Raw genomic sequence first — 25,530 nt, 5'->3', positions numbered from 1 at the left:
GCACTTTGAGTGAAATAAGTGCTTCAGTAGTTAAGTCTAATACTAAATTTCAGAGGGAAATCCAATTCAGGGAAGGTAAAGTGGGCAGATTATCCCATATCTGCCAACTACAGGGCTCCTGCATCTTCCTCTGGAACTTCTGGTATTAGTCATTGTCAGAGGTGGGATATGGGACTGGGCCTCCAGTCTCATCCAGTAGGACAATTCCTATGAGATACCAAAGGAAATAATCAGTTTCCTGTCCAATATCGTTCTTCTTTTGGTAAAGGCAAATATGACTAGTGTTTACACATTTTGAGGTTTCTTTAGAAAATAAGTACCACTGTTCTCCAGCAAATGTCTCTTCCAGGCCTTAATGCATGCATGGTCCCTTTTTTTATTCCTTTTTCCAGCAGAACAGCATTGTTCTTTGCTGCCTCCTACAAATATTCATTTTGAATCTACTAACATGAAGAACGTCCTGCACTGGTCACCACCAGAAGGTGTGGGAGATGGAGTATTCTACAGGGTGAAGTATTTAGTGTAAGTGTGCCTTATTGTCTTTACTTCTTTCCTTTTTTTCTAGTTTAAATGCCTAAACATCTATACAAAAGTAAAACTTTTTTTTAGTGTGAAACTAGGCTTAGAGATCTAAGGTATATGGCGGGGGAGGGTGGTAAGTAGTTCTTCAGGGTCATCTCATTTAAATCCAAAAAAAAGGTATTGAAGAAGTACAGAAAAGTTCTTGTGAGGATGTTAGCGAAAACTTGAGAGTTCCCCCTACCCCTAGGTCAGCTGGGAGCAGCATTGACAGGCAGGAGAGGGATAGTTCCTGGCTGGTTTTCCCATAGTGTGGTCTGAAAAAGAATGCAACTGAACCGTTGCATCAGGGCTTAGACTTTCCAAAGGTTTCTGCCATTTCTGCTTCTGACCAAAAACCTGAAAGAGCTATTTCATTAGCCAGGCACAAGAGAATATAGACTATATATACCCTTTATGCTGTCACTTTGCCTCAAGAGAGGCAGCATAGATTCTTCATGGTCAAGGGTCCCCTTATACTGGGAGAGTCTTGCAGGCTGGCTAAACTGCCTGTGAAAGTCATTTTGTTAAAGTGGTCCTGAGCAGGCTGGAAAATAAGATTTAGTAGTCATATACTGTAAACAGATGCCTGCCTTATGTGTGCATTGAAATGATTGCCCACCATGTGTGGCTTAATAACAAGTTGCTAAAAGAGCCACACCCTTATTGATATCTGTGGTATACAGCTCACATGTTAGTGTACATACAGAGCAGAGGCAGGCAATTATTTTGGGCGGAGGGCCGCTTACTGAGTTTTGGCAAGCCATCGAGGGCCACATGACAGGCAGCCAGGGACAGATAAATATTAATATTCTCAATTTTTTAGGGGCCCCGTGGGCTAGATAGAATGGCCTGGTGGGCCGCATCCGGCCCCTGGGCCGCATTTTGCCCACCCCAATATAGAGCATTGCCCCCTGCTGGAGTTTGTGATTAATTATATTGCACAGGGGCAGTGACTCTCAACCAAGGTAACACAGCACCCTGGGGTGTTTTGAGATCCTTTCAAGGGTGCCACATAATGTTAACACTGTTAGGTATGCAAATATAATTCACAAGATAAACCCAAAAATTTAACATAGGAATCTATAGTGTCAAAAACTATGACCTGTTGTGGACTTCCTGAGTTCTTTGCAACAGAAGAATTGTACTTGTTACTTTTTCATATTAAACAAAAAAGGGAAAACTAAGCACTGTCATTTTCCAACGAGCTTCTTGAGTCTATCAAGGAGTGCCTCGAGTTGAAAAATGTTGAGAACCACTGCATTGCTACTTACTGCTTTATAAAGAGGATGTAAAACTTTAATAATTACCAGTAGCTGATAGAAGTTTTCTCCAAGTCAAATGGTAGATTTCTGGAGATCTGCAAACAGAAGCTGCTGAGGAGAGCTGGTCAGGAATTTTTCAGTGAGATATTTTCGTCAGAAAATGTCAAAAATGAAACTTTTGTAGGAATATCTAGACCAGTTTCAACCCAAAAAGTATCTTGTGTCTACTAGGTTAATCATGGACCTCTTTTTGGTCTAGATGAAAGGAGGGAGCAAGATCTGCCCATCCTGGAATAGCCTAGTGGTCTGGGCACTAAGCTGCAATGTGGAAGACCCTACTTCAGTTCGGGGACTTTCTTGAGCATTAGGTCATGCCTACACATCAAACTTACTTTACCTGGCTTCAGTAAAATGCTGCACTCTGCAACATAGGCAGCCTCCTAATCTAGATGTGGAGCTACATCCACAGTGTTGTGGGCAAGCCAATTGGCACAGGGCAAGTGTAATTGAGACTATGTTAATTAGCCCCCCTGAAGTAGTGTACAAATACAAAATGCACTGCTTTTGGATTAGGAGGCCTCCCATGTGGAGCAGCACAGCATGTTTGGGACTGCAGCTGCCCTGTATGCATGGCAAATTTGTCATACCATGCCTTCAGACTCCTAGATCTCACATGTAGGGTTCGAAATACAGACCCCACCCCCCATAAGGGAGGAGAGCACTGTGCCTTTCTAAGCAACTCAGGTGGCAGCTTCTCCTGGTTTCTGGCTGCCACCGCTGTAGACCTTCCCCCACCCAAGAGTTAGAGTGTAATTTGAACCCTGCTCACGTGATTGCCTTGAGCAGCAAGACATTGGCTACTTTGGCCTGGATGTTTCCCAGCCACTTGTAAAGGAGCTGTTTTGCTTTTTATATAAAATAGTCATTGGGGCAGAAAGACAGCCTAACACCGTAGGCCAGCATTTAGGGTGCTCACACTGGAGACGGTAAAGTGGGGAAGAAGTACTTGATCTGCTGAGGCAGAGCTAGAACTTAAACCTAGATCTTCCACATCCAGTGACCTGCTGCCTAGTCTGTGTAGATCATGCCTTTTTTTTCATGAAAGCTTTGAAATTTCTTGGGTTCATCCATGTATAGAGTTAGACATTTTTGAAATTTTTTGTGGGATGGGAAAATTGTTGCTGCAACAGTTTTGCATGTCCTGCTCTAGTTCCATGTTCTGTGTGCAGCTTAGGAAGTGAATAGGGTGTCTGTGGGCATAGTCTTTTGTTCAGCTCTTTTATTTCTTTTTAATGTAGATATGGTGAAAATAAATGGGTTAAAAAGTCAGAATGCCAGAACATCGATAGAACATGGTGTGATCTCTCCAGTGACACCTATGACCACGAAAAACAGTACTATGCAAGTGTTAAAGCCTTCTTAGAAAGAAACTGTTCCAGCTGGGCAGAGACCGAACGGTTCAATCCTCTCACAGACAGTAAGAAAAGAACATAAAATTAGGTGTCCGTAGCATTTATTAAATTGTTTATTTATATTGCTTAACTTGGAGTGTTCTCCTACAGGTGCACAGAACAATGCATGCATTTCTCCCCTCTCCACTTTTATTGACAGAACTTGTTGGAGTCTCTCCTGTAACAGTTTAACTTTATATCTCAGTTTCATCTAAAGTACTTTTGGTGATGTGCCTACTGTATACTGAATAAAGTCTGAAGCAATGGTTATATTTTACTGTGCTGAAGGCAGACAACAGTGAATTCAAGATGTGGAAAACACATCTTAAGAAAAATAATGCTCTAAAGTACATAGTAAATGGTTTTTTCTGTCTTATACTCCCTTCTAATCAGGGCAGAGCTATAACAGTAGCATAGTACAGTCTCCTATATTAAAAAGAAATCATTGTCTTTCAGTAAGCTGAAACCTTGGGCACATCAACATAACTCAAGTCATGTAATGTTCAAAATTACAAGCCTGGCAAAACTCCAGGTCAAGTGATAGCCACATTGTCACAATTAAGGCTTTACCTGGAAAATAATTTTATTATTTACCTGGAGAATAATTGTCTCCCATTATAAATGGAATTATTCAAGGTTGGGGCCAGCAAAGTATCACTACATTTAATGTAATCCAATATTTAGGTATTTTAATACCATATTTATCAGTTTGCTTTGCTTTTTGAAATGGTTTTACATAATATTAAACACATTATTTTCCAGCCCAGATTGATCCACCAGCAGTCACTGTGTCGTCTACTGAAAAATCAATTTCAATTGTTCTGACTGCTCCTGAGAAATGGAAAAGAACTCCTGAGGACAAATCTGTATCTTTGTTTCACATTTACTCTGTTTTGCAATATAATGTGTCTGTCCTCAACAAAAAAACAAACAAGAAGGTAAGCTGAAAAAGGTTGTAGCAGCATATGTATTGAACCTGCACCCAGAGCTTACTAGGGCATGCATTGTAACTAGTAACATGGAGGGTATAGTCCAGTATTTTAAACAGAATTCTATAGCACTGTGTATTTGGTGGCAATACTTTTGTAATGTATTGCAAAAAACCAAATCCATTTGACTGCATCTGAACTTTACTCATTGTTCCAAGTCACCAGGCTTAATGCTAACCTTCTGGATCAAAGAGTAGGTTTACTAAGGTGCATCTGAGGTTGGGTTGTTTGGGGGGGTTAGGGGGGGCATTGGTTTGGATTGGGGCCCCCAATTTGGGGGCGGGGTTCAGGGACTTGATTTTTGATGAGGAAATATGTATTCATCCTTCCCCACAAATACAGTGCTCTGAAGTTCAGATATAAACAAGCAATAACTATTTCTAAGTCATGTCCAATTTCTCACAGTTTTATAAGGCTTTATACCATGGAGAATTTCCCCCTTTTGAATGGAACTTTGCAAGATGTAAGCTTTGAAAAGTATCAAAATACTGTTTAAAGAAAAGTAGCCATTTTGTAACTAGGAAATGCATTTTAGATTTTTTGAGGTACTTGAAACATAATTATTTTAAAATCTGCCTTCATGATCTATACAGTTAAGGGGAGTTCCTGAATCACCTCATTTTACCAGGAAAGGATTAAAAATGTAATCCTGATACAAAAATGTTGTAAAACTAACGCATGTATTAAATATGGTTTTGGTAGTGTGTGTAGCAGGTAGAAAATTAAGGGTGCAGCATAAGAATTTTACATGATTCACTCTCCTTTACTCATAAATATTCTAGCTGACCCTTATACTACTGTATTATGTCCTACATGATTCACTTTCCTTTACTCATGAATACTCTAGCTGACCTTTATATTACCCTATTAATATGTTGCTGTTTCTATAAAATAATAAAAGATGCACAGATATTACAAGTGAGCTGTGTATAGATAATCTTGGCAGCTGTTTCTTTTGTGAAGTCCTATCTTTCTCTCCTAATGTAGCAGGTCTTCACCAGTATTATTCAATAGTGGTTGTGCTTTCCAAGGCAAAGATAAAAAACATTATCTCTGACCTAAGCAGGATTGACCACAACATATCATCTAAAAATAGAAATTACCATATTTTTCCACGTACAACACAGACTTTATTACTAAAAGCCAATCCTAAAAATGGTAGTGTGCATTATATGTAAGAAATACAGTAAAAACAGTTTCTTCCAGTTACTGGTCAAAAGTAAAAATGAAATCTGCCTGAAACTCACAGGGAGCAAACCAATGAGCAGGCCCAGCTCTCTCAGTTACTTACTATAAGGAAAGATCATTTTTATGTCATTCTACCTTTCAAAAATAAGATGCTTATTTTATTCTGGTACATGCTGTATGCAGAAAAAATATGGTAATCACACCTCTATTGGATCTTGTTAGCCTAGCCTCTACAGCAGTGTTTCTCCACCCATGGGTCACAAACCAGAAGTGGGTCAAAAATATTTGAAAGGGTCATGAGCAAGTCCCAGAAAAATGCAGGAAACCACAGGTTTCCCCTTGCAAGCTGACAGCTTTCCAGCCTGCAAGGAGCTGCTTGGGGCGATTTGGAGGCAGTGGGCACACATGCATCTGCATGTACACATGCATGTGGCCAGCATGCAGCCAACCAGGGTCATGGGAGCAGCCCCAGCAGCTTGGATGCAGGTGAGTAGCAAAACCCCCAGTTTTTCTTTTTTTTATTTATTTTAAAATGCATTCCCTTCCCTTCCCTTCCCCAAACATTTCTGACTTTTTCTCTCCCTCTCTATTCCCTATAGATAAGTATAAGTGAGTTAAGACATAGGATAAGCTTCAGCATTTTGATAGCAAGTTGTATTTGTTTTGTTTTTTCTCCTTCTTTATATTGTATACTTATTATGTTTATATTGATTTTTACTGTTCTATATTACTGTTTTACTGGTACTATATGATTTAGGCCTACATATTAGCATAAGTCATGTCAATTTTCCATTTTGTTTGTCAAGTCTCCATCCTGTCCCCAAGCCAGGTTGTGTAACCCATGACTTGCACCTACCCCTCCTATGTAACTTGGTTTCTGAATGAATGGGGATGAATGAGGGTACTTGAGGGTCAATGGCAGTAGGTCTAAAAATAGCTCCCTCTGAATAACCAAACTGATGCATAAAGCGGTTCATTTCTCTGGAGGCCACAAAAATCACAGACACACACTCATTAGATGGCACAAAAGGTGTATTTGCAAATAGGGTCAGAGCAGAGTCAAAAACTCAGATTACTCTGAACCAACAAAGGAATTTTGCAGGGAATATTTATCTTCTCTCTCCTGGGCACGTGTGCAGAAACAGGAACTCTTACAGCTCACTTCCGTTTCATACAAGCATACATGTGGTTACATCACTACATACATCACATGTATAGTATAATTAACTATGCAGGGCAGAGAGGTAAATATGCATCAGCTAATTAAGCATGCTCAGAGACTACTACAGATCACCAAGAGTTCAAACCCCCCTGCTTTTCAAGGACACAGTCAGTTGAATTCCAGCTTCTGTAATCTGTATGAGAAAGGCTACGGAGAAGCTGGGGGAGAGTCTGCGATTTAGCATAAGAAAAGCTGTGGCAAGGCTGGGAAAGGAAAAAAGTCCTTGGCAGTGTTTCTTTCTTATCGGGTGCAAGATGCAAGCTGTGCCTTTCTAACAATACTTCATTTCTAACAATATTCCATTTCTAACAAAACCATCAACACCAATACCTGGACCAATGACCCATCCCTTGGAACCACCCTCAGCATTCAAGAAACAAAAGATGAGGCAACCTACCATTGTGCCAGGCTGCACATGCTCAGTAAGAACACCTGGAGCCCTCTAGGATAGGACTGGTCTTGCCTGGACAGGCTGTCCCATAGGAGATCAGAGGTAGTCTGCCCCATAAAAGGGGTAGTGAAGACTGACTCCTTGGGATGCCCTCTCCATCTGGACTAGCACCACACCACACGACCTATCCACCCTGAGGCCCTGCCAGTGACCCCCCCTCAGGACAACACCTACTGAACAAGGACCCCTTTCCAGCCTGGATAGGTAGCTATCACCCCCCATCCCCTCTTCAACCAAGGGCTTGGACTGTGCTTCTCTTCCTCACCTGGACTCCAACCCTTCCACTGAGTCTCTTTCTCCTGCTGCCATTGTGTAAGAAAGAGAGAGAGAGTGTGTGTGTGTAAACTAATAACTTCATGGGGCTGTGTGGCTTGTTGTCTGTTTAATAAACCTGTTATTTGGACCCCTGAGTTGGGTCTTGCTTTACTATGGTTCAGCCCTGCTCCAATCTCTGCTCCTTGCTCCTCTAACTTCTGTCTCATTTCTCCCTCTCCTGCTTCTGGCTCACTGCCACCTCCAACACCTGTCCTGAGCTCCTCTCTGCCTCCAACCCCCCTGTTTCTTTGCCACTGTCTTATCCCTACTGCCTTTTTCCCCTGAGTAACCAGGTTTCTGCTTCAGTTTCTTTCCTTACTGTCTCCTCCTTTCCACCACTTATCTGCCACCCCCTCCCCCAATATCTCAGCTGTCTGCCTCTGTTTCCAATTCCCAGGTTTCTGTCGCTCTCTCTTTCCTGGCTGTCTCTTCCTTGCCACTGGGCTTCTTTTTTTCCCCCACTCCCTTGCACCAGTGACCTCAAGTAACCCTGGGGCCACTTGATCTTGAGTAAACCCAAGCCTCAGTTCCTCAGCCAGCTTCTCTCTGATCTACCGGTTCTAGTCCTGGTTCTGGCAACTTTCACTCCCTACACTTTACCTCACCCTCTCTCACCTTAACCTTCCCCCAGGTACCCCAAGCATGTGCATGCATACCATGCCATCCAAGTTAGGAACTTACTATGTGTAGGTGGGTTGTTTCTGTGTGAACTGGTGAGAGTGTATGTATGTTATTGTATGCATGATATATGAATTAGTGATCTGTGTATATGTACTGAGTGTGTGGGTATGGACAATTGATTTTTGTCTAACTTTTGGGGTGTATAGTGTATGTGCTTGAATTGGTGATAGGTATGCATGTGCCTAGCCTGTTTGCATTTGTATGTGCCTGAGTTGGTTGGTTGGTTGGTTGGTTGTGTGTGTGTGTGTGTGTGTGTGTGCGCGCGCATCCAATTGATTTGTGTGTTTGTATATATGCAATTGTGTTACATTGTCCTGTCTAACAGTGCAATATTGAAATTCTGAGAGTTGGCCTGACCCCACAGGGCAACAAGTGTATGGGGAGTGGGAGTTGGAGGTCCAGGGCTTAGGGATTGTCTAGGGGTGCATGGGGATGGGTGTGGGGGGGAGGCAGGTACCTGCCAGCACTGGAGGAAGGTGGCTGGGTGCTGAGGCTGCGTCTGGGCAGGGGTGGGGAGGGGAAAGGTGCCTGTCTCTCCAGTAGGGGAAGTGGGCTATGGGACATCCTTCGGGACAGCAGGGAGCTGTGTGGCTAGGCAGTGTCATCGGGGCCAGTGCCCATACTCGGAGGGGCAGGGCAACTGGGAAACGCCGCTTGGGGGGTGGGAGGAGCTATGATCAGGCTGCCTGGCACAGTGCAGGAGCCCCAGCCCAGGGCAGGGTGGAGTGCCACAGGCTCCCTGCCTTCTCCCTCCAGCCTGTGCTGGGGCCAGACTCGTTCTGCTACCTCCCACATGACCCAGAGCTCCTGCAGCCACCATGCTCTGTCCCAAGTCGGATGGGGGCAACTGGCTGTTCCCTCCAGTAGGGCTGGGAGGGAGCAGGGGGCTGCAAGTTGGGAGTGAGGGACACCAGCATGACCCAGGAGAGCAGGGAACTGTGAATCAGGAGTGAGGGCACTGATAGGGCCAGGGGTCAGTGTCTTGGGAGTGAGGGGCACTAGGAAGGCCAGGAGGCTGTTGCTAGGGAGTGAGGGGCACCAGCAAAGCCAAGGGACTGTGGGTCAGGAATGAGAGGCACTGGCAGGACTAGGGGACTGTGGGTCAGGACTGGCCATTGATCATTACAAATGGGTCCTGGTACAAAAAAGGTTGAAAACCACCGCTCTAGAGGAAGCCACTACTCTAGAGAAGTATAGGGTGCCGCTGCTTGTGTCTCACAATGTTCTTCTCAGCATAAGTGCTAGTGGTGTCCCAGGCTCTTCCCTTTTCATAATGGGAACTAGTCCATAGTATTGTTGTGTACTAATAGACAGAAAGACGAAACAATATCAAATGAGGCTATGGGAGAAACTGGGAGCGACAGGGAAAAATAATGATAACCAACATTTTTTAAAATTATAGCCAAAGGGACAAAAATTAGCTTAATTCTGACATATACCTTCCTGAAGGTATATGGGTCTCGTTTTTTAAAAAAACAAAGTTTAACAACTTACTCATAGATGGTGAAGGAAATTGGTGGCTTCTCGCTGAAGGAAATTTTGTCTGTTAAGCTAAAGCTGATCATTATCTCGCCTCTGAATCTAATTTATATACTTACTGAGAAATGGAAAGGCCCCGGCCTTGATTTTCTTTCCCCAGAAATCTTCAAGGAATGTATTGACTGGTAGTGTCCAGTTTTGACCAAAAAATTTAATATAATTATTTTAGAAAGCATTGCAATGAAAATATAATAGTCCCCATTTTTTAAAAATGGTGATAAGAGAGATGATAAGAGAGATCCTTAATCAATATTGATATTACTAGGTCAGCACTGCCAAATGTATTCCTGCCATAATACTTGGGGGACATTTACTTTTCCATCTTTAGACCTGGATTTCTAAAAATAATATTTTGAGAGTGGAGCAGGCTGGTTTTAGAGGAAGCTATTCATGCACAAGCTATTGCTTGGTGTTGCATTATTTAGGAATAGCGAATAGTACAAAGACATAATCATTTGTATGTAGCCTTCATAGATCTCAGGAGAGCTTTTTGACTCCATAGACAGATTAAAATTATGGAAGAAACTGGAAATAACATTAATGCAGAAAACTCTCTTGCAATTAATCATTACTTATAATTCAAATACAACATCTAGGGCAGGGGTGGGTAAAGTGTGGCTGGACTGGGCCTGCAATGGACTGCATTTCCCAGCAGCCTCTGCCTGCATCAGTGTGGCTGGTTTCCATAGAGACCCCAGAACCAGGTGCCTTGACAGGATGGGGCCAGGTTTTCCATGCTAGCAGCGCTGGCTGGGCAGGAAGCTGCTCTGGGACCTGGATCTTGCAGCAGTGACAGCGTGGTCTGGAGCTGGGGCAGACCTGCGATCTGCTGCCTGCACACCCTGGGCAAGAACACGCAGGCAGTGGTTCATGGCTCTGCACTGGCTTTGGACCATGTTGTCACCACTGCAGGATCCTAGCATCGGCTCCAAAGCAGCTCCCCACTTAGCCACATGCCCTACTAGTGCTGCTAGGACTGGCCTCCATGGGAAACCTTGGCCCTGCGCTGTCACAGTGCTGCCCTTCTTGGGGCCTCTATGGAAACCGGCCACAGGGACACAGGCTGGGGCTGCTGGGAAATGGAGTGTGGCCACCAGCCAGATTTGCCATTTTACCCATCCATGATCTAGGATGTGCTACAGGGTTGGTGGTGTCCTGTCCAATAGCTTCCCAACTAAGAGAGGAGTATGACGAGGATGTTTCTTGCTTTGCTACTTTTGAACGATCTAAAACCAAACACTAATAAAGAATCAGTTCTATGCACTCACGATTTTTCATTATTCTAACCCTGTTTTGCTTGATGCCAGTGACGTGTTAATGTCATAATCACAAATAGACCTCCAAAAGTTATTAAGTGCTTTTTCAGCACTATTGCACCTCATGCAGCTTGGAACTGAATGCAGCTAAAACTAAGTTACTGGTTTTGGGGAATGAAAGTGAGAAACAAGTTTGGTTTTTATAGAAAAGAAGATAGAGGTGGTGTCTTCTTTTAAAAACCTCTGAATCTATTTGAATAAATATCTGAGCTGGAATAAGCACACTGAAAATATAAATAGTGGAGCAAAACAGGCTTCAGGTGGAGTTTTACCTTCTACAATAAGAAGGGCAGAAAAGCAGTTCTGGAAGACTAAAGATCTATAGATCCAAGGTAGAGTCCATGTTACTGTATGGAGCAGAATTGTGGGGTGCTGGCCCTATAGTCAACCCCAAAACTGAAAAGATTTCAAACTACTTTTTAAGGCAGCTTTTATCTCTGCCTAATTCTACAGGTGGGAAGGGGAGGTGTGGAGAGCCTTATATCCAGCTCTGAAACTGGATTGATAAACGTGAGTGCTTTAGCTCAATTAAGAAATTTCAACAACTCTTTGATCTTTTACATCTATCAGATACCCTAAGAAGTGTATTCTAGCAGCCTTTCTTTTGCCAAAGAAACCCTGGTATTATGGTTAAGTAACATCTATATTCTCCTTCAGATAATAACCTGGGAAATGTACTGAGAGTCACTGACCCAATATTTCCCCTGTATAAACAAGACATCCATTTAAAAATTAAAGATGACACCATGCAGACAGATATACTGGCAGTGAGACTGTCTTGAATTTACCATTTTTAAAGATTATTCAAGTATTCATGGGCTGCATCTACATGAGCATGGATGTTTGTTTCCCTGGGAATATCCAGGCTGTGTGCTCTCTGGCATGCAGCAGCCTGGATGAGGTAGAAAAGGCTGGAGCCAGCAACTGTGCTGGCCCCAACGGCTTTACCTGGGGTGTGGAGGCCTTGGGGAGCTGCAGCCACAGCGCTCCTGCAGCAGGGAGCCTAGCAGGCAGCTGGAGCATTCCAGTTTTGAGGAGCATGCATTCCTACCACATGCACCGCCCCACTTTTTTTCTGCACAGGTTTTCTTTTACCCTGGGATCTCCTGGGGTCAAAAAACTTCTCCATGCTGGAAGGTAGGAATGCAGGGAAACACCTGAATGAGCACTGTGTGGCCACATGGCCATGCTCATCTGGACACAGCCATTTGGCCTAGCAGCCTTCTTGTGGTGCAAAACTACAAACAATGAGAGATCAATCTCTCACAAGACTGAAATTTATTCTAACAAGATCTGCAGTTGTCATGGGTAGATGGTGTCAGACAGAATATACTCTTGTGGGAAGAAGATAGATGACTTCAATCACTGTTTGTGGTCTTGTTTGTTATTTGAAGAAATAAGAAAAAATGGATCTCACTGTTCATAGGAAACTTAAAATTCTGGGCTAAAGAAGAAAAAAACAAACTGGCTTCTAACATTTTGGAGCTTGTTCTTTACTCCTTAGGTTAATATTCCTTACTTGCTCAAAACAATAAGGGCCAAATGGTGTTTGTATCCATTTTCAAACACTGCTGGGCAAATTGAGCCTCAAATAACTTCTCTTCAGAGTAGATAACTGCTATGATCTCTATCTTACAAGTGTAAAAATGAAAGTACCTAGAGGCAATGTGGTTAGTCCAAGGGTCAGCAACACAGTCTGCAGTAGGGCTAATTGTATAATCTGTACTGTAGACAGCCTCTTGTATATTTTATCTACTTACCCACAACTTCCTCTGATATTGCTGAAGTCTGCATGAACTTCACCTTAAAATGGTGGTTTTCTAAATGATTCTGCCCTTGGATTGGTTGGGGGGGCAGGGAGGAGAAGACTCTGAGTTCAAGTTACAGCTTTTTCCATTGGTTTAATAGTCTCAACCAGATTCTGTACAGTAGTTATTGGGTACATCTATATGAGCTATTAATTCAAAGCAATAAACTTCAGAGGAGTTTGAGCTGGAGTAAACTACTCTCAGGTGCATCATCTATACAACAGCAATTTAAGCCGGGGTGGTGCAGTTTACACCAGTGGTCTCCAAACTTTTTTGATCGCGCACCCCTATCAGTAAAAAAAGTTTTGAGCCTGCATCCCCAATATATGTATATTTATTTATTTATAAATTATATACATGTACTACTGTACTAACATATTAGGTACATTATAAAACATAGACAAAAAAGAGAAATGAAAAAAGGATGAGATAAAGATGAAATAAACAATATTTTTAAAATATATTTTTATTTTATTTATTAATGATGCAAAAAACCTTTTTGCTCTCACTAAAAATAATATTAGAAGTAGTAATTATATTTTTTTAGTGAGAGAAATGTAATTGAATAAGCTTCATTATTTTTGAAAATCTTGGTTTAACACTTTGCGATACAGCGATTCAAAGGTCTGGTTCTAAGTTCAGTTTATTTCAATACTTGGTTTTAATGGCTGTCATAGCTGAAAAAATACCTCACAAAGATATGTAGATCCAAATTAGATCGTCATTGTTTTTACCTTGTAATGTGGCTGACGAAGAGCTCGTACTAGGAGTAGGAGAAGTGTCAGCTCTGCCATTTTCTTGCTGTTTGCTTGTGCTCGCATTATTAGTATTATCTTCAATCCGCGGTTTCTTTGCAGGAATCGTTTTAAGCCACTTGTCCATTTTGTGAGGGTTAGTTTAGTTAAAACTAGAAAATATAAGTTGTAAATCCACTTAACTGGGCACACGTAAACTGCGGTACATCGCAATACACTGAAAGCGAACAAACGCTTCCTCCCTCAGGTTACCTCACGTATCGTATGTGACACATGACCATCCAACATACGGACTGAGTGAGGGCGCCAGTGTCAATCTGTATATTAAATATTAGTAAAGCTTAATTTCTTTCTTATTTTTTTAGATAAAAAATAAATAAAAATACAAGTTCTAATATTTTCTTCACGCACCCCAATGGATCATCTTGAGCTCCCCCTCGGGTGCGCGCACCCCACTTTGGAGAGCACTGGTTTCCACCAGGGCCACTCTGCCTGGGGCTCCAGGTGGTGGTGTCAGGCAGCAGAGGACCTGGCCAGGGCACGAGGATGCTGAAAGTGCATTTCCTTGTGGCTAAGCTGGCTGGGCTGTCCACAGTCAGCAACTATGTGTAGGTTTAGTTACAGTAAATTACTCTGGCATAGGATAGTACTGTCTATTTTACTGTGGCATTAGTTAGTTTACTGTGGCCTAATACTGTTGCTCAAAAGATAAGGGCCAAAATCAGATCGCGGTTTCCTGTTTGGTTGTGTACTCATTCATTTGATCATGCACTGTGTTCTGTTTTAATTTTGTGTAAACTGGTAGAATGGATTATCTTACTGTATGTTTTTAGCAAAAATTATATATTAATAAATGTTATTATTTTATTGCATTTAATTTTTATTCATTTTACTGTATTGTTTTGGCAAAAGCTGTAAATAAACTATTACTAATACTACTGTTCTGGTATACCATCTTGAAGAGAGGAGAAAATATCAGTAGAGGATTTGATCTAGTAACAAATGCTGTTTTTGGTTACATTCAGACAAATGGAAATAATTTACATTTTTTGAAGTGGCTTGTGGTAATGGTTAGAATGTCTCTCCAGCCAAGATGGCTAGCCTTTATATCTTTTAAAATATAAAATCCCTTGTCAACTGAAGAACTAAATGGAAAATATCATTTTCTTTCTTTTAGTGGTGGTTTTCCATTAAGAACAACACATTGATTGTGCCCAGGTTAGAATCCAATACAGTTTACTGCATCAGCGTGCAGACACATGTTCCAATACCACGTTTGTTTAGTGGATTTTCAGAAGAAAGTTGCATTGCAACTCTGAAAGGTATGTACCATTCAGCATAATATTCAGGGAATGGAATTTAGATTTAAGTTTGAAACTGTTAAACCTGGATATCTTGCCAAACAAGGGCATCTCTAGGACAGGGTACCAGCAAATAATTTTTTAGGATGTCAAAGGAAAGGAACACTTTTTTTGGACTGGAAAACTAAAATAATCTCTTCCTCTCTTTCTTTCCCACAGGATTTTAATCCTTTTTGCAGCTAATGAAAATCCCCAAATGTTTTTTCCTTGCCTGCAGAATAGCCCTGGCCCTACTGACTGAGGCTCACTTGAAATGACTGACAGCAGACTGTTTCCCCTGGGCACCCCCAGCCGCACAAAAATCTCAGTACAGTCCTAGTGGCTCTGTGGGGTTTTTGAGGGGTTTTTGTAGTTTGGTTTTTTTTAATTTCTTGATGGACTACAGAATGTCACCTTTTTAATCCCCAGCAAATGCTAGGAATCATAGATCCAGCACATTCAGATTGCACATTCGAAGCAAATGCAGTGGGTACCTGTGACTAATGAAAAGATTTATAAATAAGCTACATAATGCAATCTGTTGTTTTATTAACAGACCCAAATGCAGAACATGCCATAACAGTTGTATTTGGATATATCCTGCCCATCATTCTGACAGCCTTCATTCTCTCAATGACATCCTATGTTGTACACAGGTATATTCATGTCAGCAAACAAAAGCACCCAGCAAACCTGGTAAGCACTTTTCATTTCTTATTGGGGTCCTACTCCTGCCATTTTACAATGCAGTTAATCAGGACCATGCTACTCTGCTGCAACTCTGGGAGGAGGGGACAGGGGTTGGGGGACACTTCGTAGCCTGCCTGCAGGTTTTGTATTTCAAAATAAAATCCTACTTAAATCAAGAAAAGAACGTCACACAAGGAATATTAAAAATGACAAATACAGAAGACTAAGATCAACAACTGCACCTCTTAAGCATGACTATCTGGTATTCTTCCCTAAAATTATACCCAAAAAGAATAAACATCAAAATGAAATAATTCCCTTAGTCTTGGAAAGGGGCGTTGCCATAAGCAAGGTCTCAGGTGCACTGAGGCAAATGCCATTAGGAAGTTGGCTCGTCCTTTCTACATTTACCCATGAAGAAGCATTGGAGAGGATTCAGTGAGTGAAAATTGTTAATTGAATTCATCCATCACTAAAAGGAGAGATAATTAAGTGAGGCAAAATCTCTCAACCAAAATGGATATTGAAGTTCTGGTGGCCTTTTACAAGGTATAAGTCTACTTTGCTTTTTAATTATGTTTCTGAAGAATATCACATACCTGAGCTGGGCAGATTATTCAGTTTTGGATTCTTTTCAGATTTTTTAATACTGTGCAATATTATTCTACCAAATTATTCTACTGTGCCATACTATTCAAATATGTTTTCAATGTAGAAATAGATCTACATTTGCCTTCCTGATTTTAGTTTAATGTTTTTCAAGATAAACTTTTAAAAGAATCAGAGAAGGGTGAGGTGTCATTTTTGCTTTATAAGTGATTAAAAACAAACTATCCAAAAATCTGTCTAGGCTGGTTGCTCAAACATGTTTGTGGCATCATACAAATATAAATAAATACTATAGATTTGACTGTGACATTAGCCCACTTTGCACGACAGGGAGTGTTGTGAAGTGTTCGGAGGCATTGCCTGGTTCTCTCTTAAAAAATGCCAGCCTGTTGCAGGTATGGTAGTGGAGCATGCAGCATCTCACAGGAATTCATGTAGATTCATTCCTCTAGATCAGTGGTCTCCAAAGTGGGGTGCATACACCCCAGGGGGTGCACAAGACAATCCATTGAGGTGTGGGAAAAAAATATTAGAACTTCTATTTATATTTATATAAATATACATATATTGGGGGTGCATGCTCAGAAATTTTTTACTGATGGGGTGTGCGATCAAAAAAGTTTGGAGACCACTGCTCTAGAAGATGCAGAAGGAGGTGGACAGCAGTTACTGTGCTGCCTTTGGAATACAGCTATTCCAGTCCCTCCCCCGGTCACTAGATTACCTTGTAAAAGATTAATCTTCTCATCCATTGTGCCCCATCTGCCACCCAGCACACTGAGTCTGTTGTATTCTTACTTCTGTTAATTTTATCTGTCTTCTTTATTTCATTAGGACTGTTAATTTTTTTCATTTCCATTGTAAAAGCTGCAATTCCATGTCCATCTTTTGATTCACATCCTTTGCTTAGATAACAAATGAAAATGTGTCTAATTTCCCCATGTCTACAGATTGGCAGTCTGTGGGCACTGGGAAGTGGCATAACCAAGATATCTTAGGTAGGAATTGGAAAACATTATTGAAAACTTCTGGATAAACAACTATGCTAAAATGATCATCAAAATGCTACAAATTTGTGTCAACAAAAAGTCAGCTCCCAGCTTTCCCTTCTGTAGCACCACCCATCAGAAAACTCTGTATCCATTTTCAAGCACTGCTGGGCAAATTGAGCCTCAAATAACTTCTCTTCAGAGTAGATAACTTCTATGATCTCTATTTTACAAGTGTAAAAATGAAAGCACATAGAGGCAATGTGGTTAGTCCAAGGGTCAGCAACACAGTCTGCAGTAGGGCTAATTGTAGAATCCCTACTATAGACAGCCTGTTGTATATTTTATCTACTTACCCACAACTTCCTCTGATATTACTGAAGTCTGCATGAACTTCATGTTAAAATGGTAGTTTTCTACATGATTCTGCCCTTGGATTGGTTGGGGGGGCAAGGAGGAGAAGACTCTGAGTTCAAGTTACAGTTCCTTTTTCCATTGGTTTAAACAGTCTCGACCAGATTCTGTACAGTAGTTACTGGGTGTGTCTACACATGCTATTAATTCAAAGCAATAAACTCCACAGCATTTTGAGCCAGAGTAAACTACTCCCAGGTGCAGCATCTATACAGCAGCAATTTGAGCCAGGATGGTCTAGTTTACACCAGGGCCACTCAGCCCAGGCTCCAGGCGGTAGCATCAGGTAGCAGAGGGGCTAGCCAGGGCATGAGGATGCTAAAAGTGCATTGCCTTGTGGCTTAGCTGGCTGGGCTCTCCAGCTGCAATTTATGCCTGTGGTCAGCATCTATGCATGTGTTTAGTTCCAGTAAATGAAATTCCCTGACATTACTACTTACTGCAGCGTTAATTAGTTTACTGTGGCCTAACACCATTGCACCTGTAGTCAGTGACTCTTTAATTATCAAATAATTATCAAATAATTATCAGGGGTCCTGGTTTTCTCTGTTTAAAAATTTCAAAGTCTCTGAAAAAAAATTCAGTAGGTCTCTTATTGAAACCCCCAAATCTGCATTTTTCCATGATTAAAATGAAACGCTACTATATATATAGGTATCAGTTAATGTTTTATTGCTATATTTACAATTTTAAAGCAATTTGGAAGCCTACCAGTGCCTCAGTCACTATAATAAAATAAATTCTAAATGCCTAGACATTCTGGCCTTTGATTTTGGGGTTTTTATCATGGAAAATCAGAGCTGCTCCCATCAGAGCATGTGCCCCTGATTTCTCCCCCTCCCTCTCCCAGGAGTATGCACAGCAGCAGGGAGCCAGCCTTCTCCTCATCCCCCAGATAAGCCACCTGTATCTCTGTCTCACTCCCAAACCAGGCCATGCAGCCATGCACTCCAGCCCCAAGCCACACACACCACCCCAGCTGGGCAGCAACCCCAGCCATACTTAACTCCCTCCCTCACTACAGGGGCCTCCATTCCCTTCCCACACCAGACTTATGTGCAGGAGCTGCTCTCCAGGCTGCCCCATGGCCATGTGCAACACCCCCCGCCTGACCGCCCTCTTCCCACTCCCCCTAGCACCTTGCTGGTGGAACTCTGCCAGCTTGCAAGGGGGAATCCGACATTTTCTGTGTTTTTCTCCTTTAAAAAAAGAATTCTGAGGTTTTTCTCCTTAGAATGAGAAAGTCTGAGTTTTACCACGTTTTTACATGGCAAACGGAAAAAGTCAGCTCTCCGCTAATTAGTCTACTCCACAGTTAAGCACCTACATAGATGTGGCCAGTTATAGCAGGATTACGCCGTTAACTTCTAAGAAGTCATCCCAGTGTGCAGTGGAATAACCAAAAGCATATTTTAGCTCACCTGCTCTAACTAATGCTTGGTCTTGGGGTGCTTTTGAAGGAAAAATGTAGCAGCTTATATGGGCCTGCTCCTGCTAGAATAAAAAATATGTGAAGAAAGTGGGAATTGAAGGTACAGAGAACTAGTTTCATCATCTGGAACCCAAACTGAAGACCCAGCTTCTAACAATAAAATAAAACTAATCATACATTTTAAAAATAGATGCATTGCAAATTGCAGTTAGATAATATCTTAATTACGTTTTTTTTTAATCAAATATCTTTTCTTTTCCAGGTATTGAAGAACACTAACAAATGTGATGAAAATGTTTTTGTACCAGCTGAAAAAATAGTGGTCAACTTCATCACCATTAATATTGTGGATGAGAACAAGGCTTCTCAGGAAACCATTAACTTAACAGACAGGAGCAGCTGCAAATACTATAACATCCATGATGAAAACAGACCTGATAATAAACCTCCAAAGGAAGAGTTACTCTTGAAACACTTGGTTGATTCTTCTGAAGGAGTAAAAATTTTACCCAATTGTAAACAAGATGGGAACTGGCAATGCCAAGGCCAAGTTGGCAACCACTGTACTTTGGGTCAAAGAAATGAAGAGGTCATAGAATATGAATGTGATGTAAGGCCTGCTGACCTCTTTTCTGTGCAGAAATTGGAGGATCTCAGTGTGAAAGTGAAATCTTCTGCACTAGGGGAACTGCTAAATAAGCCCCAGATTACATTGGAGGACTTGGACCTTGATAAAACAAAACCGCCATACTGTCCCCAACTTAATGAAAGGACTACAGACACTTGTTCAGTGCAGATATTAAAAGAAATCAAATGTAATACACCAGAGGAGCTATCCCCTGAGACAGAAACCGAGTTGCTAAACTTGGGTACTGAAAAATCAGGACAATTATCATTTCCTCACGTAAGTAGAATAAGCCAGGGCCCCCAGGACCCAATGGTGATACAGGATGTAAAAAAGGAAGATGAACAGACTATATTAGTAGACTGGGATCCTCATACTGGAAAACTTTATATATCTAGTTTGTCCAATTTTGAAAATGATGCTTGTGAAGAAATATTTAAACACAAAAAGTGTGATGATCCAGCAAAAGAGGGGCTTTTGTCCAGACTGTATGAGAGGCAGGTATCTGATGAGCCCTCGGAAGACCAAGAAATATACCTCCAAAAATTTAAGGAACAATGGGGACTGCATGTAAAAATGGAAGACTGAGAAGAGTCTTTAAAGATCTTAAAATATTAAATGTAAAACATGTATATATGCTGTCAACAGGTACTTATGATATCTAAGACCAAGAACCAAAAAGGCCTCACAATTAAACTAATATGTTTTATTCCAACCAAGCAAAGGAGGAGGTAGTGAGGTAAAGCTGCCCCATGTGGCAGCATTTATCTTCCAACTTGGTATTTGTGGTCAGCTGAATAACTAAGGGCTGATGTACAAAATCTACTATTATTTATATCACTATTGAGTTTTACCTAGAAAATTTTGCTGCGAATTCCAGCAACTTGTACCAGGGCTGGCCCCAAGGCTGGGTGTTTACTGGGATTATGTACTTTTTTTAAGCTGTTGATTTTAAAAAGGTATGTTCTCTAAGGATTATCTCTGTTTCATACACATTAAAACAAATCAGCTGTACTCGGAAACAGTTATTTTGAGAATATTGGGAAGTTTTCCTCGCTGTGTGCTAATGAAAGGTAGGTATCAATGAAAATAGGAAAAGAGCAGAAAGAGAGCCTGCCACGGTGTCTTGTGCCACAAGAATCCCCATGGGCTTCGCAGGTTTCTTTCTATTTCAGCAATATAAAGGCTCATTTCAACTCCCACTGATGGCATTTAAAACATTTCCTTGTGAATTGGATTGGGATTTAATACAGCAGCTCACTAGCACCTCTGCAACCAAGTCTTTCCAGAAAACAGGTGGGAGAGGGTAATTTTTTGTAGGAATTAACAATAATCCACTGTATATTATTGGTATTCCATAACTAATATTTAGTACAGTTATTTATTTTACAGAAACTCATGCAGAACCCATTTGAGATCTGGCCCCCATTGTATTAGTTACAAATACACAGTGAGAGATTTACCAAAATCCTTACTATCTAATAAGACAAAGGGTGAGAAAAAGGAAATCTTACTGTCTTTATTTTACTCATGGGACGAGTTTGAAGAACAAAGAAATTTCGAATAACTTACCAAAGCTACACAGAAAGTCTGCAGAACTGGGAATTGTACCTCATTTTCCTGTCCAGTGCTTTAACTACAAGTTCATTTTTATTTCTCATTCCTGCAGTATTAATTTATTGGCGTAAAACTCTACAACATTTTAATAGTAAGTTATTAAATCTCACTGAAATTTTTCAGTAAGACCTTATAGTTAAAGAAAAATTGTTATTTTTTTCCCAACATCAATAACATGCACAAAGAGAGATCTTTTTTCTTTGTTTTGTGTCATCAAAACCTTTTAATCCTATTCACATGCTCAAAATGAGGTACGCTCAAGTAACTTTTTGAAGAAGGGCCTTTTCAATATCTTTCTCTGCTAATCATGATTTCCTGTTACACAGCTTAGGCAGTGCACAGGTTAGCATTATACTCATCTATCCACCCTTTGAAATTAAAAGAACCAGCAGATCACTTACCTCAGTATTTCTCCATCTTTTTAAGTTGGCCCCTCTTGAAGTACTTGAAGTAGGGTGTTTCCAGTCCCCTATATTTTACTATCAAGTATCAATGCTACCAGGGCTAGGCCTGTATAATTTATTTGCAGACATGTATTTTGAGAGCCTTACATTACAGAGAAATTTAAAGCCATACAGGGACTGAAGAAATGAACCAGAGAGGGTTACTTGCATGGACAAGAAGGCTGCATCCACATAAGCATGCACGTGCATTTTTGTGGTGCCTCAAAGGCTTTTGAGATGCTGCAAAACGCACTCTGTGCATGTGATTTGGTTCTCCATGCTGCATATTTGCAGCGTGGATCCTAATTTAGATACTAGAAAGTGAAAAAAACACATGGGGGGGGAAAAGTGGGGCAGTGTACTTGGCAGCAGCATGCACAGCGCAAAACCAGAGCATAGCTGGCCAAAGCTATTTTCTGGCTGTAGACTAGGCTCTGCACGTCCACATTGCCAGTGCTTGAGCCCTGGGAGGCCCCCAGGCCCCAGCCTTCTGTACCCCATCTGGAGATTTTTCTCCACACTAACCCCATGTGCAGGGGCATGAGCCAGAGCAAAAAGCAGCTGCTCAAATGTGTGCCACTGCTTTACTCCCCACAGGAACTGCACACCCCTGTTCATAGATGTGTAGCCAAAAAGGGCTAAATACCTACTACTGTAACTGCTATGCTTGCACATAGCTTTGTAGCCCCTTAAAGTTTTCATAGATATTTCCTTTATTTTAGAATTATAATAAAACTTTCAGCATCTTCCAACCCCCTAATTGCCTTTTGTGACCGTTAGGAAGTCATGTAACTCAGTGGTGAAGAAACACTGGTCTAATGAAATTCTATGGACTGTTTAGAGGCAGATCATTACTCATCTATTGTGCTCAATAATTGATGTTCTTAGGAAAGTACCTTTCCCAAGAAGTCATCTGGTCTTGATTCAATGACGTCATGAGATGGGTAATCCACCCCTTGCACGGGTAATTAATTCCAATTATTAATTGCCCTCACATTGAGGACAAATATGTCTGTACCTTATTTCAAATTTGAGTCTTGCCTGGCTTTAATTTCCAACTATTTCTTGCTATGTCTTTCTGTGTTAGATTACAGAGCGCTTTCTTACCTGGTATTTGCTACCCTTGAAGTTTCTTACACATTGTAACCCAGTCTCAACATGATCACCTTTTTCACAGAGGCTGAGCTGCTTTTAAGCATCTTGCTGCAGGACAATCTTTTCCTCATCTTCATTCATTTTTATGGTTTTTTCCTTCACACTGCTTTTGTAACGATTTTGTTGTTCCCCTTTTGCAAATAGCCTGCAAAGCATGCGTACAAGACTTGCTTTGTACAAACAGCTAAGAAATAGGCACGTCACCTTAATAAAACAAGACAGTGCTCTTCAGCAGATAATATCTGTCTGCATAGAGTTATGGTTAAGTTATATAGTTTTGCCTCCTCTAAAAAGCTAAAACAAACCTAGGAAGGCTTTTTATTTCTGTGTTACACATATCCATGGTACAATATTTTGCGACTCATGCAATCACAGATTTTTGTTTGTATGTGCAATTTATATTTTGTATTGCAGAAGCTATTTTTGAGCCAAATATCTCTGCAGCACCCTCACTATTATTTCCTTTCAAGCTGATTTTCCATTCTAGCTGAGCATTTATAATATCAGTCATGACAAATTAACTCTTTCCTATTTCTTAAAACTATTTTTTAAAGTTTCCTAAGGTTATTCTGGCAGCAAAGTTGAGGAAATCACAAATAAGAGCGAAACAAATTATATTTCTTTTCACATTCCAAGGGATTTCAGACTATTTCATTATGTTCTGGAGCTAGCAAGCTTTAAAACAGTGTTGTGCCAATTTGCATCAATGCAGTAGCAGTAAATTGTTGCTGATATTTTTAACATCCTCAAGGAATTGCATGGATTGGCCTAAAATTTTCTAATTGCCCAAAATTATTTTAATGGACTCTAATCAAAATGGTTAGGCTTTCCAAATATTTTCATTGAACCAGCATCGTCAGCAAGAAGAAAAATACATTCACTTGAAAAAATAATTGCACCTACTAGATTTTAAATGACATCTGATTATCAGTTACTTGAAAGATCCAAGGTGTGAAAGAACTGGTTTGTTTGGATCAGTCTTTACTACAGAATTTTGCTTAATTTTACTTAATTGATTCAGTATAGTCAATAGCAAGGTCATGTATCTAGGAGCAAAGAACTGAAGCCATGCTTACAGAAAGGGGGGCTGTATCATGGAAACTGCTGACTTGAAAATGATTCAAGGGTAATTGGAGATTGCAAACTGAATATGAATGCTTAATGTAATTTTCTTTTGGGGTCAGCCACATGGATCTGGGGCTATACGATAGACAGTCTTTTGGTTCATGTTTCATAGATTTCATAGACGTTAGGGCTGAAAGGGACCTCAAAGATCATCAAGTCCAGGCCCCTGCCCCAGGGGCAGGAAGTCAGCTAGGGTCAAGGATCCCAGCAAGATATCTTTTATTAGACCAACTTTGAAGTGGGTTGATGGTTCTAGCAAGCTTTCAGATAACACAGTATCCTTTTTCAAACTAGAGAAGTGCAGAAGGAGGTGACTCCCTGGTGTATACTTAGGAATCCGTCAGTAGTCTGTGCAAGTAGATATGCATAGACTGTGGTCACCGATGAATGCACACAGGAAATCCATCAGACAGAAACCCCCAATTGCCCGTAGGGGTACATTTCTCCCCAAATGACCATTCTCTGTCAGAACTTTCAATCTTTATCCTCAAAGAAATCTACAAAACACCTTCAAAAGATGTGCCCACTGAACTCAACTTCATCACCACTCTGGACATGAAAAATCATGGACTGAACAGAGAAATGAGCTATCTTCTTTTACTACAGTCTGCCTAAACCTGAACCATACCTAGTACCCATATCATAACCCACAAAAATTCTTCCCCCCACCCCCATGCAGAATGTATGATTGGTGTCAGAGCAGTTCAACTACTATATCCACTTGCATAGAGTACTGATGGGCTTTCTGGGATACACCAGGGTGTCACCCCCTTCTGCACTCCATTTAGCTTGAAAAAAGATACTGTGTTATCGGAAAGCTTGCTAGAAACATCAACCCACCTCCAAGTTGATAAAAGATATCAACTCAAACCAAAAGACTCTGTCTATCTAATGTAATTTTCTGCTTAAAAGAGCTAATACCAGGAAAACAGTGTGAACAAGGAGGGTGGTACGACCGCTGCATATGGCACTGGTGAAACTGTTACTGGGTCTGTCAAGAAAGCACAAGGGAGAGCCATGAAGAGCACATGCACACATGCAATCATGTGCGTTTGCAGCAGCTGAAATAGAAGCGGTGCATATTTGAGCCAGGACTTTGCCTCAGCGCATGTGCTCGGACATAGACTTTGTTGTGGAGCAAATTGTGCCATTTGGGGCAAAATAACCCTGCCTGGCTCCTCCCGAATCTGAGACCGGGGGAGCTAGAGCCCAAGGCAGCACCTGTGCTGTCCCCAGCAATATAAAAACCTGCCCTGGCCAGAAGCTCAGAGCTACTTGCCCCCAGGAGCTTCTGAGGTCCAGTCACTTGATATCTGGGGACACCAGCCCCCCGTGTCAGCCTGACTGCTGAAGCAGCATGCCAAATTCACTTTTAAAAATACCCCAAAATCCATATTCTTCCACAATTTTTTGTTCCAAAAGAACAAAAGACAGAGAGGGAGAGAGGGGGACTGATCAGATTGGCAATATTTTATTGTTATATTTACAATGTTAAAGAAATTTGGAAGCCTACCAGTCTCTAGCCTCATAATAAAATAAATGCTATATATCTA

General features: G+C 41.1%; 1 protein-coding gene across 1 annotated transcript; it reads left to right on the top strand.

Annotated features, from left to right (window-relative positions):
* Nucleotides 1-398: 398 nt before the first annotated feature.
* IL20RA (interleukin 20 receptor subunit alpha) lies at nt 399-25,530 on the top strand. The gene is made up of 6 exons (XM_090040110.1): nt 399-522; nt 3,122-3,300; nt 4,037-4,212; nt 14,716-14,860; nt 15,435-15,574; nt 19,275-25,530. The coding sequence occupies exons 1-6, from the start codon at nt 449-451 to the stop codon at nt 20,223-20,225; spliced, it is 1,665 nt and encodes a 554-aa protein (XP_089896236.1). The 5' UTR covers nt 399-448; the 3' UTR covers nt 20,226-25,530.

The sequence above is a fragment of the Crocodylus siamensis genome, chromosome 1 (genome assembly GCF_052110815.1).
Source record: "Crocodylus siamensis isolate JL-2025a chromosome 1, ASM5211081v1, whole genome shotgun sequence".
Lineage (NCBI taxonomy): Eukaryota > Metazoa > Chordata > Crocodylia > Crocodylidae > Crocodylus > Crocodylus siamensis.
This window is presented reverse-complemented; position numbering and strand designations above follow the sequence as displayed.

Bases quoted from the DNA above. Each gene is read 5' to 3' on its own strand.
- IL20RA (XM_090040110.1), top strand. From the start codon at position 449: ATGAAGAACGTCCTGCACTGGTCACCACCAGAAGGTGTGGGAGATGGA. The intron at 3,301-4,036 runs GTAAGAAAAGAA...ATTATTTTCCAG, and splicing joins GTTCAATCCTCTCACAGACA to CCCAGATTGATCCACCAGCA. The intron at 14,861-15,434 runs GTATGTACCATT...TTTTATTAACAG, and splicing joins TTGCATTGCAACTCTGAAAG to ACCCAAATGCAGAACATGCC.